General features: G+C 47.4%; 1 protein-coding gene across 1 annotated transcript; it reads left to right on the top strand.

Moving 5' to 3' along the window:
- The first annotated feature begins 6396 nt into the window (after positions 1-6396).
- On the top strand, positions 6397-14972 carry LOC139230633 (prefoldin subunit 6-like). The gene is made up of 3 exons (XM_070862447.1): positions 6397-6525; positions 11104-11228; positions 14823-14972. The coding sequence occupies exons 1-3, from the start codon at positions 6397-6399 to the stop codon at positions 14941-14943; spliced, it is 375 nt and encodes a 124-aa protein (XP_070718548.1). The 3' UTR covers positions 14944-14972.
- Positions 14973-16672: the final 1700 nt, after the last annotated feature.

Raw genomic sequence — 16672 nt, 5'->3', positions numbered from 1 at the left:
TCATTACACAACACCCAGTCTAAGATGGCCTCCCCCCTAGTTGGTTCCTCGACATATTGGTCTAGAAAACCATCCCTTATGCATTCCAGGAAATCCTCCTCCACCGTATTGCTTCCAGTTTGGCTAGCCCAATCTATGTGCATATTAAAGTCACCCATTATAACTGCTGCACCTTTATTGCATGCACTCCTAACTTCCTGTTTGATGCCCTCCCCAACATCACTACTACTGTTTGGAGGTCTGTACACAACTCTCACTAACGATTTTTGCCCTTTAGTGTTCTGCAGCTCTACCCATATAGATTCCACATCATCCAAGCTAATGTCTTTCCTAACTATTGCATTAATCTCCTCTTTAACCTGCAATGCTACCCCACCTCCTTTTCCTTTTATTCTATCCTTCCTGAATGTTGAATACCCCTGGATGTTGAGTTCCCAGCCCTGATCATCCTGGAGCCACGTCTCCGTAATCCCAATCACATCATATTTGTTAACATCTATTTGCACAGTTAATTCATCCACCTTATTGAGGATACTCCTTGCATTAAGACACAAAGCCTTCAGGCTTGCTTTTTTAACACCCTTTGTCCTTCTAGAATTTTGCTGTACAGTGGCCCTTTTTGTTCTTTGCCTTGGGTTTCTCTGCCCTCCACTTTTCCTCATCTCCTTTCTGTCTTTTGCTTTTGCCTCATTTTTGTCTCCCTCTGTCTCCCTGTATAGGTTCCCATCCCCCTGCAATATTAGTTTAACTCCTCCCCAACAGCACTAGCAAACACTCCCCCTAGGACATTGGTTCCGGACCTGCCCAGGTGCAGACCGTCCGGTTTGTACTGGTCCCACCTCCCCCAGAACCGGTTCCAATGCCCCAAGAATTTGAATCCCTCCCTGCTGCACCACTGCTCAAGCCATGTATTCATCTGCGCTATCCTGCGATTCCTACTCTGACTAGCACGTGGCACTGGTAGCAATCCCGAGATTACTACTTTTGAGGTCCTACTTTTTAATTTAGCTCCTAGCTCCTTAAATTCTTTTCGTAGGACCTCATCCCTTTTTTTACCTATGTCGTTGGTACCAATGTGCACCACGACAACTGGCTGTTCTCCCTCCCATTTCAGAATGTCCTGCACCCGCTCCGAGACATCCTTGACCCTTGCACCAGGGAGGCAACATACCATCCTGGAGTCTCGGTTGCGTCCGCAGAAACGCCTATCTATTCCCCTCACCATCGAATCCCCTATCACTATCGCGCTCCCACTCTTTTTCCTGCCCTCCTTTGCAGTCGAGCCACCTACGGTGCCATGAACTTGGCTGCTGCTGCCCTCCCCTGATGAGGAAGCAGTGTATCTGTTTTGCAGGGGGGATGACCACAGGGGACCCCTGCACTATCTTTCTTGCACTGCTCTTCCTGCTGGTCTTCCATTCCCTCGCTGGCTGTGGACCCTTCTCCTGCGGTAAGACCAACTCACTACACGTGATACTCACGTCATTCTCAGCATCGTGGATGCTCCAGAGTGAATCCACCCTCAGCTTCAATTCCGTAACGCGGACCGTCAAGAGCTCGAGGCGGATACACTTCCCACACACGTCGCGCCCAGGGACACCGGAAGTGTCCCCGAGTTCCCACATGGTACAGGAGGAGCATATCACATGGCCGAGCTCTCCTGCCATGTCTTAACCTTAGATACCCTTAAATTGGTAATAACAATGTTGCAGTTCACTTACTGATATAAAAAAAGAAAAGAAAAGCTACTCACCAATCACCAGCCAATCACTTACCACATTGGCTGTGATGTCACTTTTTGATTACTTTCTACTTCTATTTTACAGAGATAGGGAGGGGCGAGGGCCATGGAGGGATTTGTAAACAAGGGGGAGAATTTTGAAATCAAGGCGTTGCTTAAATTCAGATGCAGGGTGAGAAAGTTGGATCTGTAACCAGCGTACTAAGCTTAAATAAAAGGAGCCTATGAAGGTATGAGGGCTGAGTTGGCTAAAGTGGACTGGGAAAATAGATTAAAGTGTAGCACGGTTGATGAACAGTGGCATACATTTAAGGAGATATTTCACAACTCACAAGAAAAATATATTCCAGTGAGGAGGAAAGAGTGTAAGAGAAAAGAAAGCCATCCGTGGCTAACTAAAGAAATAAAGGACGGTATCCAATTAAAAACAAGGGCATACAATGTGGCCAAAACTAGTGGGAGACAGAAGATTGGGAAGCATTTAAAAGCCAACAAAGAATGACTTAAAAACGATTAAGAAAGGGAAGATAGACTATGAAAGTAAACTAGCACGAAATATAAAAACAAATAGCAAGAGTTTCTATAGGTATATAAAAAGGAAAAGAGTGGCGAGAGTAAATATTGGTCCCTTAGAGGAAAAGATCGGGAAATTAGGTAATGGGGAACATGGAGATGGTAGAAACTCTGAACAAATATTTTGTATCAGTCCTTATGGGAGGGGAGACTAACAATATTACAACAGTGAATAGTCAAGGGACTATCGAGGGGAGGAACTCTAGCACAATCACTAAGGAGGTGGTACTCAGTAAGATAATAGGCCTAAAGGCAGATAAATCCCCTGGACCTGATGGCTTGCATCCTCGGGTTTTGAGAAGGAGCAGCATGGATTGTGGATGCATTGGTTGTAATTTACCAAAATTCCCTGGATTCTGGGGAGGTCCCAGCAGATTGGAAAACTGCAAATGTAACACCCCTATTTAAAAAAGGAGGCAGACAAAAAGCAGGAAACTATACACCTAACATCTGTAGTTAGGAAGATGTTGGAGTCCATTATTAAAGAAGCAGTAGCAGGACATTTGGAAAAGCAAAATTCAGTCGGGCAGAGTCAGCATGGATTTATGAAGGGGAAGTCATGTTTGACAAATTTGCTAGAATTCTTTGAGGATGTAACAAACAGGGTGGATATTAGGGAACCAGTGGATGTGGTGTATTTGGACTTCCAGAAGGCATTTGACAAGGTGCCACATAAAAGCTTACTGCACAAGATAAAAGAAAAACACATCATCAGTGAGAATGGTGATTTAAAAACCTCTACCTACCCATAGTGCAAATTAAAAAGTGCAAAAGAACATCTTAAAACTATGTACAGCAGCTCGAATGTCGTTATTTCAGTCCAGTTTCTAATCCATAAATCCACACCAATGGGGGTAATATATTTGCAATCTTGACAATTTAGAGACCATGGCTGACAAACAGAAAACAGAGAGTCGGGATAAATGGTTCATTCTCGGGTTGGTAATCAGTAAGCAGTGGGTTGCCGCAGGGACCCTAACTATTTACAATCTATATTAACGATTTGGAAGAAGGGACCGAGTGTAACATAGCCAATTTTACTGATGATACAAAGATGGGAGGAAAAGCAATGTGTGAGGAGGACAAAAAATCTGCAAAAGGATATAGACAGGCGAAGTGAGTGGGCAAAAATTTGGCAGATGGAGTATAATGTTGGAAAGCGTAATGTTGGCAGAAAAAAATCAAAGAGCGAATTATTATTTTAATGGAGAAAGATTTCAAAGTGCTGCAGTACAGCAGGACCTGGGGGTCCCAGTGCATGAAACACAAAAAGTTAGTCTGCAGGTACAGCAAGTAATCAGGAAGGCCAATGGAATCGTGGCCTTTATTGCAAGGGGAATAGAGTATAAAAGCAGGGAAGTCTTGCTACACTTGTACAGGGTACTGGTGAGGCCACACCTGGAATAATGCGTGCAGTTTTGGTTTCCATATTTACGAAAGGATATACTTGCTTTGGAGCAGTTCAGAGAACGTTCACAAGGTTGACTTATGAGGAAAGGTTGAGTCGGTTAGGCCTCTACTCATTGGAATTCAGAAGAATGAGAATAAGATTATGAGGGGTCTTGACAAGGTGGATGCAACGAGGATGTTTCCACTGATAGGGAAGACTAGAACTAGGGGGCATAATCTTAGAATAAGGGGCTGCCCATTTAAAAGTGAGATGAGGAGGAATTTCTTCTCTGAGGGTTGTAAATCTGAGGAATTCGCTGCCTCAGAAAGCAGTGGAAGCTGGGACATTGAATAAATTTCAATGATGAAATTAAATGACTGAGCAGGCAATGGCTTCGGTCTTCCTAATATTGAATTGAAGAAAATTTCTGCTCATCCAGTACTGAATATCGGACAAGCAATCTTGACAATTTAGAGACCATGGAGGGGTCAAGAGAAGTGGTAGTGAGGTAGAGCTGGGTGTTGTCAAGTACATGTGGAAACTGATGGCATGTTTTCTGATAATGTCGCCAAAGGGCGGCATTTAATAACTGCTTGGCAGTAGAGGTGTTGCACTGATTTATCTCTTAACACCACTATGCCACCTGTGGAGCAACATTATAGGCAGAAAGGTCACTGGGTTCATAAGAACATAAGAAATAGGAGCAGGAGTAGGCCGTACGCCCCCTTGAGCCTGCTCCGTCATTTGTTACGATCATTGCTAATCTGATCATGGACTCAGGTCCAATTTCGTGCCTGCTCCCCATAACCCCTAGATCCCTTATCGGTTAAGAAACTGTCTATCTCTGTCTTAAATTTATTCAATGTCCCAGCTTTTACAGCTCTCTGAGGCAGCGAATTCCTCAGACTTACAACCCTCAGAAGAAATTCCTCCTCTCAGATTTAAATGGACGGCTCCTTATTCGAAGATTATGCCCTCTAGTTCTAGTCTTCCTCGTTATGTCTCAAATAAAGCAATGTGACTGAGTACTGTAGACTTGAGTAAGTGTGACCTTAGCCTCTTTATTCTGACTCCAGCGTGCTGGCACAGTATGGGAGGCCTGCTTATATGCAGTGCTCCCAAGGGATGCTGGGATCCCTTGGGACTCCAACAGATGCGCCCTCTGGTGGCGGTAGAATGCTGGTTATAAGCTGTTGCATACATAACATCCCCTATTAGTGGAAACAACATCTCTGCATCCACCTTGTCAAGCTCCCTCAATCTTCTATGTTTCGATAAGATCACCTCTCATTCTTCTACATTCCAATGAGTAGAGGCCCAACCGACTCAATCTTTCCTCATAAGACAATCCCCTCATCTCCGGAATCAACCTTGTGAACCTTCTCTGAACTGCCTCCAAAGCAAGTATATCCTTTCGTAAATATGGAAACCAAAACTGCACGCAGTATTCCAGTGTGGCCTCACCAATAGCCTATATAACTGTAACAAGACTTCCCTACTTTTATACTCCATCCCCTTTGCAATAAAGGCCAAGATTCCATTGGCCTTCCTGATCACTTGCTGTACCTGCATACTAACCTTTTATGTTTCATGCACAAGTACCCCCAGGTCATGCTGTACTGCAGCACTTTGAAATCTTTCTCTATTTAAATAACTTGCTCTTTGATTTTTTTTTCTGCCAAAGTGCATAACCTCACACTTTCCAGCATTATACTCCATCTGCCAAATTTTTGCCCACTCACTTAGCCTGTCTGTATCCTTTTGCAGATTTGTTGTGTCCTCACACATTGCTTTTCCTCCCATCTTTGTATCGTCACACAAACCACTCCAGACGTGTGCGGATGAAAATTGTCAGAAATATTTATTTTTCTGAGGCACGGAACACGTGAAGCGAGTCCCGTTGCATGTTCAACAATCACACTCACTCTCTTTCTCCACATCATACAGCATCCCGTGGAACAGAATGCGGGGCAAACTGGAGAAGAGTGAACTCGGATAAACAGACAGCCACTTCCCCCCCCCCCCCCCAAACCCCAGAGTTCAAGTTACTTAAATAGAAAGTAAAAAACAAAAACCCCCCCAAAAAAAGGGCACGTGAAAAGTGTTTGGAGTGTCCCCCAGATCGGGGGCACGATTTAATGTTTATTTTGCTTCCCTTAAAGAGTTGTAACCAAGATGTCATCCTGGAAGACCACGGTGCATGGGACCGACTACAGTAAGCTTTCCATGTTCCTCTGGAATATCGCTATGGCTGATCGAATCCCAAACAGACATCTGTTGTAAATGAAGAGACCATTGTGCGTGTTCATGCAGGTGAGGCCTTTCGATGATTCCGCCAGCTTCTGCGTCATGTAGGCCGAAATCAAGTCCAGCTTCATGAACGTTTTCCCTCCTGCCAGCGTCACAAATAGGTCATCTGCCTTTGGTAGCGGGTATTGATCCTGCACTGAGAAACGATTAATAGTTACTTTGTAACCACCACAGATTCTTACGGTGCCATCTCCCTTGAGGACTGGAACAATCGGACTGTCCCACTCATTGAATTAGATCGGCGAAATGATGCCCTCTAGTTGCAGCCTGTCCAGCTCGATCTCCACCCTCTCATCATGTAAGGTACCGCTCTTGCCTTGTGATGGATGGGTCGTGCCCCGGAATCAAATGGATCTGCACTTTTGCTCCTTGGAACTTCCCGATGCCTGGTTCGAACAGTGAAGGGAACTTGTTTCGGACCTGGGCACACGAGGTGTCGTCAACGGACGAAATCGCTCGGACATCGTACCAGTTCCAACGTATCTTTCCCAGCCAACTCCTGTCGAACAGCGTGGGGCCATCACCTGGTACCACCCAGAGTGGTAACTTGTGCACCGCTCCATCGTAGGAGACCTTTACGGTAGCACTGCCAATTACGGGAATCAGTTCCTTTGTGTATATTCTCAGTTTAGTACAAATGGGAGTCAGGACTGGCCTTGAGGCCTTGCTGCACCACAATTTATTGAAAGTCTTTTTGCTCATTATGGATTGGCTTGCACCTGGATCCAGCTCCATGGACACCGGAAGTCCATTTAATTCAACCTTCAGCCTTATCGGGAGACACTTTGTGGTAAATGTGTGCGCCCCATATACCTCTGCCTCCTCGGTCTGAGGCTCTGGTTCGTTGTGATCCACCGTGGATCTGTCCTCCTCTGCAACATGGTGATTTGCAGGATTAGCAGGGTTTGCAGCTTGCCTTCACATGCCCTTGCAAACGTATCCTTTGAAGCGGCATGAATGGAAATGATGATCACTCCCACAGCCCCAACAAGGTGTTAATGGCCTTATATTCACCACCCTTGATGGTGGGCTCTGAGCCATCTGTGGATGTGCAGCTGCAGGCGTGTAAATCCTGCCCTGTACATTTCGATTCGAAAACAGCGTTACTTTGTTCACAGTACTTGCAGCAGCACTAGTGTGCTGAGAAATTTGTTTTGTATTGTCACTGGTATTGTCACCTGGGCTATTGCTATGACTTTACTCAAGGTTGGGGTCTCTACAGTCAAAAGTTTGCAAAGTACTACTTCATGGCCAATGCCAGGTACAAAGAAATCCCTGAGCATGTGCTCCTAGTGTCCTTCAAATTCGCAGTGTCCTGCAAGGTGCCTTAGCTCGGCGACGTAGCTCGCCACTTCCGGCCTTCAGACTTCTTGTACGTGTTGAACTGATACCGCACCATCAGAACACTTTCCTTCGGATTTAGGTGCTCCCGGACCAGTGTGCACAACTCATTGTATGACTTTTCTGTGGATTTCTCTGGACCGAGCAGGTTTTTCATGAGGCCATACATTAGTGCCCCGCAAATGGTGAGGAGAATCGCCCTTCATTTGGCATCGTTCGCTTCTCCTTCCTGCTCGTTGGCCACAAAGTATTGGTCGAGTCGCTCCACGAAGGTTTCCCAATCATCTCCCTCTGAAAATTTTTTCAGAATGCCCACGGTTCTCTGCATTGTTGCGGTGGGGTTCGTCATCTATAGCTCATAGCCAGTTATGTCTTGAACAAAGAGTCAGGCTAGATACTGCAAGCTCAAAGTAAGCTGTGACCATAGTCCTTTATTACAGATCTCAACGTGCTTCTCTAGCCTGTGAGGCCTCCTTATATACAGGTGCTCCCAAGGGATTGTGGGAGCCCTTGGGACTCCACGGGATAAGCCCTCTGGTGGTTAGACATGGTATCTACAGGTTTACATACATAACAACCAAAAGCTGTTCTGGAAGACTGCGGACTCAGATATGAGTCACCCCATGGGCAGGTTGGGCATGTAGACTAAGTCTAAGAATGATATAAAAGTAGAGAGAAAAGGCGAGTCAACCAGAGAGAACCTAGGAGCAACACCTCAAGAAGCAGGGACCTCAAGTTAGGAACTTGAAGCGGGACACCTCCATGGTCTCGCTCCTCCCTATCTCTAATCTCCTCCATCCCCAGGAGAAGTCTGCGCTCCTCTAATTCTGCCCTCCTGACCATCCCTGATTCTAACTACTCAACCATCGGTGGCCATGCCTTCAGCTGCCTGGGCCCCAAGCTCTATAACTCCCTGCCTAAACCTCTCCGCCTCTCTATCTCTCTCTTTCCCCCTTCAAGACGCTCCCCACCAAGCTCATGGTCGACAGGGCTGTATTATTACCCGCCCTCCTGTATGGCCCAGAGACATGGACCATATACAATAGACACCTCAAGTCGCTGGAGAAATACCACCATCGATGTCTCTGCAAGATTCTACAAATCCCCTGGGAGGGCAGACGTACCAACATTATGGCCTCAACCAGGCCAACACCCCAGCATTGAAGCACTGACCGCACTTGATCAGCTCCACTGGGCAGGCCACATTGTCTGCATGCCAGACACGAGACTCCAAAAGCAAGTGCTCTACTCTGAACTCCTTCATGGCAAACGAGCCAAAGGTGGGCAGAGGAAATGTTACAAGGACCCCTCAAAGCCTCCCTGATAAAGTGCAACATCCCCACTGACACCTGGGAGTCCCTGGCCAAAGATTGCCCTAAGTGGAGGAAGTGCATCCGGGAGGGCGCTGAGCACCTCGAGTCTCATCGCCGAGAGCATGCAGAAATCAAGCACAGGCAGCGGAAAGAGCATGCAGCAAACCTGTCTCACCCACCCCTTCCCTCAACGACTATCTGTCCCACCTGTGACAGGGACTGTGGTTCTCATATTGGACTGTTCAGCCACCTAAGGACTCATTTTAAGAGTGGAAGCAAGTCTTCCTCGATTCCGAGGGACTGCCTATGATGATGATGAAAATGTGGGCAAACACATGGCGAATGCAGTATAACGTGGATAAATGTGAAGTTATCCACTTTGGTAGGAAAAACATAAGGACAAAGTATTATTTAAATGGTCATGGCTTGGGAAGTGTCGATGTATAGAGGGACCTGGGTATCCTTGTACACCAGTCATTGAAAGCAAGCAGTTCGGAAGGCAAATGGTATGTTGGCCTTCATTGCAAGAGGATTTGAGTACAGGAGCAAGGGATGTCTTAATACAGTTATACAGGGCCTTGGTGAGACCGCACCTGGAGTATTGTGTGCAGTTTTGGTCTCCTTACCGAAGAAAGGATATATTTGTCACAGAGGGAGTGCAGCGAAGGTTCATCAGACTGATTCCTGGGATGGCAGGACTGTCTTATGAGGAGAGATTGGGTCGACTAGGCCTTTATTCACTAGAGTTTAGAAGAATGAGAGGGGATCTCATTGAAATGTATAAAATTCTGACTGGGTTGGAGAGACTGGATGCGGGGAGGATATTTCTCCTGGCTGGGAAGTCTAGAACAAGGGGTCACAGTTTCAGGATACGGGGTAGGAAATTTAGGACCAAGATGAGAAGAAATTTTTTCACTGAGGGTGGTGAACCTGTGGAATTCTCTACCACAGAAGGCTGTGGAGGCCAAGTCACTGAATATATTTAAGAGCGAGATCGATAGATTTCTAGAAACAAAAGGCATCAAGAGTTATGGGGAAAAGCGGGAATATAGTGTTGAGATAGTGGATCAGCCGTGATCATATTGAATGGCGGTGCAGGCTCGAAGGGCCAAATGGCCTAATACTGCTCCTATTTTCTATGTTTCTATGTTACCTCTTCGACCAAGCTTTTGGTCACCTGCCCTAATTTCTTCTTTTGTTGCTCGGTGTCAAAGTAGTTTTGATTGAGAAAGTTCTTCTTAAGCGCCTTGGGGCATTTTGCTACGTTTAATGTGCTATGTAAATACAAGTTGTTAAAAACCCAACTGGTTCACTGATGTCCTTCAGGGAAGGAAGGAAATCTGCCGTCCTTACCCGGTCTGGCCTACATGTGATTCCAGATCCACAGCAATGTGGTTGACTCTTAACTGCTCTCTGAGGTGGCCCAGTGAGCCACTTGGTTGAGTGATAATTGCCGGCCTTGCCAGTGACCGCTTGCACACTGAGATTTTTAAAAGGTTACAAGACAGCATCTTGTATTTATATAGCGCCTTTAACTCAGTGAAACGTCCCAAGGCGCTTCACAGGAGGATTATGCGATAAAAATTTACCGAGCCGCGTAAGTAGAACTCGGGGCAGGTGACCAAAACCTTGGTCAAAGAGGTAAGTTTTAAGGAGGTAGAGAGGCGGAGAGGTTTATTCAGGGAGTTCCAGAGCTTGGGGCCCAGGCAGCTGAAGGCACGGCCACCGATGGTGGAGCAATTATAATCAGGGATGGTCAGGAGGGCCGAATTAGAGGAGCGCAGACATCTCGGGGGAATTGTGGGGCTGGAGGAGATTACAGAGATCGGGAGGGGCGAGGGCCATGGAGGGATTTGTAAATAAGGATGAGAACCGGAAGCCAATGTAGGTCAGCGAGCACAGTGGTGATGGGTGAGCAGGACTTGGTGCAAGTGAGACACAGGCTGTCGAGTTTTGGCTCATCTCTGGTTTACGTAGGGTAGAATGTGGGAGGCCAGTCAGGAGTGCGTTGGAATAGTCAAGTCTAGAGGTAACAAAGGCATGGATCAGGGCTTCAACAGCGGATGAGCTGAGGTAGGGGGCAGAGATGGGCGATGTTACAGCAGTGGAAATAGGCGGTTTTAGTTATGCTGTGGATATGTGGCCGTAAGCTCATTTCAGAGTAAAATACGACACCAAGGTTGCGAACAGTGTGGTTCAGCCTCAGACAGAAGTTGAGGCAAGGGATGGAATCGGTGGCCAGGGAACACAGTTTGTGGCGGGGGGGATTGCTGTTGTAAGTGTGACACACTGTCGCACCAACTCATTCTGCTCATTGGCAACTCGGGGTTAGGTTTGAACCTGCTGATGACGGGGTGGGGGGGTGGAGGGGAAGGGAAGGGGACAGTGTGTCGGCTTCCTGTTTATTATCCCTGCTTATTTTCTTTCTGCCTCAGGAGTTGGACCTCTTGGATGCAGCGAACACCATTTTCAAGCTGATCGGTCCCGTTCTGGTCAAGCAGGACCTGGAGGAAGCAAAGTCCACAGTCGCTAAACGCTTGGAGTACATCAGCGGAGAAATGTTAGTCACCTCGCCTCTACTGCACTGATAAACTGCTCATTTTCCAGTGCCGCAGGGATTGGTGCTGGAGCTGCAACTACTTACAATCTATATTAATGACTTGGATGAAGGGACTCGAGTGTACTGTAGCCAAATTTGCTGATGATACAGAGATAGGTGGGAAAGCAATGTGTGAGGAGGATACACAAAATCTGCAAAGGGATATAGATAGGCTAAGTGAGTGGGCAAAAATTTGGCAGATGGAGTATAATGTGGAAAAGTATGAGGTTATCCACTTTGGTAGGAAAAATAAAAAAGCAAATTATTATTTAAAAGGGGAGAGATTACAAAATACTGCAGTACAGAGGGACCTGGGGGTCCTTGTGCATGAAACACAAAAGATTAGTATGCAGGTACAGCAAGTGATCAGGAAGGCAAAATGGAATGTTGGCAAGAGGTATAAGAGTATAAAAGCAGAGAAGTCCTGCTACAACTGTACACTGCGTACAGTTTTGGTCGCCTTATTTAAGGAGGGATATACTTGCACTGGCGGCTGTTCAGAGAAAGGTCAGAAGGTTGATTCCTGAGATGAAGGGATTGGCATATGGTTGAGCAGGTTGGGCCCATACTTATTAGAGTTTGGACGAATGAGCGGTGATCTTATCGAACCATACAAGACACTGAGGGGGCTCGACAGGGTAGATGCAGAGAGGATATTTCTCCTCATGGGGGAATCTAGAACTAGGGGGCATTGTTTCAGAATAACGCGTCGCTCATTTAAAACGAAGGTGAGGAATTTCTTCTCCAAGGGTCGTGATTCTGTGTAATTCTCTACCCCAGAGAGCTGTGGAGGCTGGGTCATTGATTATATTTAAGGTGGCGATAGGCAGATGTTTGAGTGATAAGGGAGTCGAGGGTTATGGGGAGCCGGCGGGGAAGTGGAGTTGAGGCCAAGATCAGATCAGTCATGATCGTATTAAATGACGGAGCAGGCTCGAGGGGCCAAATGGCCTACTCCTGCTCCTATTTCTTATGTTGTTCTGACCACCAATTCAGTCCAACATCCTATACCATAAGACAGGATCGTTTTAATTATATAGCAGTAGGGCTGCCTTAAAAACAAAGCAAGCGCAGCTCTCGGTGATTCCAGGTGATCTTAGGTGCAACGAGACCTGGGTGTCATGGTACATCAGTCATTGAAGGTTGGCATGCAGGTACAGCAGGCGGTTAAGAAAGCAAATGGCATGTTGGCCTTCATAGCGAGGGGATTTGAGTACAGGGGCAGGGAGGTGTTGCTACAGTTGTACAGGGCCTTGGTGAGGCCACACCTGGAGTATTGTGTACAGTTTTGGTCTCCTAACTTGAGGAAGGACATTCTTGCTATTGAGGGAATGCAGCGAAGATTCACCAGACTGATTCCCGGGATGGTGGGACTTACCTATCAAGAAAGACTGGATCAACTGGGCTTGTATTCACTGGAGTTCAGAAGAATGAGAGGGGACCTCATAGAAACGTTTAAAATTCTGAGGGGTTTAGACAGGTTAGATGCAGGAAGAATGTTCCCAATGTTGGGGAAGTCCAGAACCAGGGGTCACAGTCTGAGGATAAGGGGTAAGCCATTTAGGACCGAGATGAGGAGAAACTTCTTCACCCAGAGAGTGGTGAACCTGTGGAATTCTCTACCACAGAAAGTAGTTGAGGCCAATTCACTAAATATATTCAAAAGGGAGTTAGATGAAGTCCTTACTACTCGGGGATCAAGGGTTATGGCGAGAAAGCAGGAAGGGGTTACTGAAGTTTCATGTTCAGCCATGAACTCATTGAATGGCGGTGCAGGCTAGAAGGGCTGAATGGCCTGCTCCTGCACCTATTTTCTATGTTTCTATTCAGCGTGATGCCTGCAATCTGACATGCCTCCAATTCATTTTACACTCTCAATTTTGGCTAAAGGTTCATTTTCTGAATTTTCCTCACACCTGTGCTTTCACTTATCTTTTACTTTCTCTCCTATGTTCCCCGCACCATCCCTGACCCCTGTGCCATTCCTTATCTTGCATGGCTCCCTGGATAGCACACACTCGCCTCTGACTCAAGGTCGTGGGTTCAAGCTCTACTCCAGAGATTTGAGCCCATAAACCAGTGCAGTACTGAGGAAGCGCCGCACGGTCGGAGGGGCAGTACTGAGGGCGTGCCGCACTGTCGAAGGGGCAGTACTGAGGGAGCGCCGCACTGTCGAAGGGGCAGTACTGAAGGGAGCACCGCATTGTCGGAGGGACAGTACTGAGGGAGCGCTGCATTGTCGGAGAGGCAGTACTGAGGGAGTGCCGTATTATCAGAGGGGAAGTACTGAGGGAGTGCCGCACTGTCGGAAGGGCAGTACTAAGGGAGTGCCACACTGTCAGAGGAGTAGTACTGAGGGAGAGCTGCAATGTCGGAGGGGCAGTACTGAGGGAGTCCTGCTTTGTCAGAGGGGCAGTACTGAAGGCAGACATTGATGCGGAGATTCAACATCGCCTTCAGTGCAGCCTTCGGCTGTCCGAGGAAGAGTGAAGACCAGGCCCTCAAATCTACCACCAAGCTCATGGTCTACAGGGCTGTAGTAATACCCACCCTCCTGTATGGATCTGAGCCATGGACAATGTATAGAAGGCACCTCAAGTCACTGGAGATATATCACCAAAGATGTCTGCGCAAGATCCTGCAAATCACCTGGGAGGACAGGCACACCAACATCAGTGTCCTCGTCCAGGCTAACATCCCCAGTATTGAAACACTGACCACACTCGATCGCTGGGCAAGCCACATAGTTCGCATGCCAAATACGAGACTCCCTAAGCAAATGCTTTATGCGGAGCTCCTTCATGGTAAACAAGCCAAAGGTGTGCAGTGGAAACGTTATAAGGACACCCTAATAGCCTCCCTGGTAAAGTGCGATATCGCCACTAACACCTGGGAGACCCTGGCCGAAGACCGCCCGAGGTGGAGAAAGTGCATCCGGGAGGCCGTTGAGATCTTCGAGTCTCAACGCAAAAAGCGTGAAGAGGTCAAGCGCAGGCAGCGGAAGGAGCGCGCGGCAAATCAGCCCCACCCACTCCTTCCCTCGATGAATGTCTGTTACCACCTGTAACAGGGTCTGTAGCTCTCGTATTGGATTGTTCAGCCATCAAAGAACTCACTTTGGTAGTCAAGCAAGTCTTCCTCGATTCCGACTGCCTATGATGACTGAGTAAGCGCTGCGCAGTACTGAGGGAGCGCCACACGGTCGGAGGGGCAGTACTGAAGGAGCGTCCCACTATTGGAGGGGCAGTACTGAGGGAGCGCTGCAATGTCGGAGGGGCAGCACTGAGGAGCGCCGCACTATTGGAGGGGCAGTTGAAGAAGAACAGGGAATTATAGCCAATACTTATCCCTCAATCAGCACAACAAAAACAGATTATCTGGTATTATCACATTGCTGTTTGTGGGAGCTTGCTGTGCGCAAATTGGCTGCCGCGTTTCCCACATTACAACAGCGGCTACACTCCAAAAAATACATCATTGGCTGTAAAGTGCTTTGTGGGGTCCGGTGGCTGTGAAAGGCTCTATATAAATGCAAGTCTTTTCCCCTGTTTACAGAAAGCGGTACGAAGGGCAGATGAAGGAGCTGGAGAAGAAATCGGAGCAGCACAGGGAGCCGCTCGGCAAGCTGCAGCAGGACTTCCAGAAAGCCCAGGGGAAGGTCCCCATCAAAGTGTGATCCCCCCCACTCCCCCACTCCCCTGTCCAATCCCCTCTGCCCCCTGCACCCACCCTTACCCCATGTCCACACCAGGATTCGTAACCTTTCAATGATCAATGACTCACTCCTGGTTTTGAGGAGACTTGGTGGGCAGGTTTGTGGAGGAGAGGCCCTGTGGAAAAGGTATTAAACGGGGGCCACGGCTTAATCCTTCACGCTCCGGGTCTTAAAGGAGTTAAATCGCCCCAGAGAGTGGTGAACCTGTGGGATTCTCCACCACAGAAAGTTGTTGAGGCCAATTCACTAAATATATTCAAAAAGAAGTTAGATGAAGTCCGTACTACTAGGGGGATCAAGGGGTATGGCGAGAAAGCAGGAATGGGGTACTGAAGTTGCATGTTCAGCTATGAACTCATTGAATGGCGGCAGGCTAGAAGGGCCGAATGGCCTACTCCTGCACCTATTTTCTATGTTTGTTTGTTTCTATGTTTCTCTATGCAGCCCAATTCTTGGGAAAAATGTTCTTACTGATTGTAAGTGCGTACTCCAAACAAATTGAATGCATGATAATGTCGGCAAGCACGTCCGCTGCCACCATTGAAAGCCTACTGGCCATGTTTGCCATGCATGGCCTGCCTGATGTCCTTGTGAGTGACAATGGGCTGTGCTTTACCAGTGCCGAGTTCAAGGAGTTCATGACCCGCAATTGGATCAAACATGTCACATCTGCTCCGTTTAAACCAGCATCCAATGGTCAGGCAGAACGAGCAGTTCAAACAATTAAGCAGAGCATGAAAAGAGTAACTGAAGGCTCACTGCAGACTCGCTTATCCTGAGTCCTGCTTAGTTACCGCACAAGACCCCACTCGCTCACTGGGATCCCTCCTGCTGAACTGCTCATGAAAAGGGCACTTAAGACAAGGCTCTCGTTAGTCCACCCTGATCTACATGAACAGGTGGAGAGCAGGCGGCTTCAACAGAATACATATCATGATCACGCAAATGTGTCATGCGAAATTGAGATAAATGATCCTGTATTTGTGTTGAACTATGGACAAGGTAAAATGGCTTCCTGGCACTGTTTTGGCCAAAGAGGGGAGTAGGGTGTTTGTGGTCAAACTCTCAAATGGAGTCACCTGCAGGAAACACTTGGACCAAACCAAACTCAGATTTGCAGACTATCCAGAACAACCCACAATAGACTTTACCTTTTTCAATCTCCCAAAACCCACACATGTGGCAACCGACCCAGCAGTTGACCATGAAGCAGAACCCATCACCTGCAGCAGCCCAGCAGGACTCACCACCCCCAGCAGCCCAGCAAGGCCAGCTGCGCAGCGAGGGCCCAACAAACGATTCACCAAAATCAACATTTGCACCGAGATGATCAAGCAGGGAAAGGAAGGCCCCAGATTGACTCACGTTATAAATAATTACACTATTGATTTTGGGGGTGGTGGAGAGGCGGGGGGCAGGGAGTGTTGTTATGGATGTAAACCTGTAAATACCATGTCTAACCACTAGAGGGCTTATTCCCTGGAGTCCCAAGGGATCCCAAAATCCCTTGGGAGCACCTGTAAATAAGGAGGCCTCAGAGAGGCACTCTGAGATCTGTAATAAAGGACTACGGTCACACCTTACTTTGAGCTTGCAGTATCTAGTCTGACTCTTTATTCAAGACATAACAGTGGTAGTCACCAGGCATCTGACGTTTTCTTTGACCTGATTATGCACCCTATGATTCGAT

The sequence above is a fragment of the Pristiophorus japonicus genome, chromosome 19 (assembly GCF_044704955.1).
Source record: "Pristiophorus japonicus isolate sPriJap1 chromosome 19, sPriJap1.hap1, whole genome shotgun sequence".
NCBI lineage: Eukaryota > Metazoa > Chordata > Chondrichthyes > Pristiophoridae > Pristiophorus > Pristiophorus japonicus.
The sequence above is the reverse complement of the archived record's forward strand: the minus strand, read 5'-3'. Positions and strand labels throughout refer to the sequence as shown.

Excerpts from the sequence above, each read along its gene's own strand:
- LOC139230633 (XM_070862447.1), top strand. The coding sequence starts at position 6,397 with ATGCCTGGTTCGAACAGTGAAGGGAACTTGTTTCGGACCTGGGCACAC. Across the intron at positions 6,526-11,103 it reads GCCAACTCCTGTCGAACAGC|GAGTTGGACCTCTTGGATGC; the intron begins GTGGGGCCATCA and ends TTTCTGCCTCAG. Across the intron at positions 11,229-14,822 it reads GAGTACATCAGCGGAGAAAT|AAAGCGGTACGAAGGGCAGA; the intron begins GTTAGTCACCTC and ends CCCTGTTTACAG.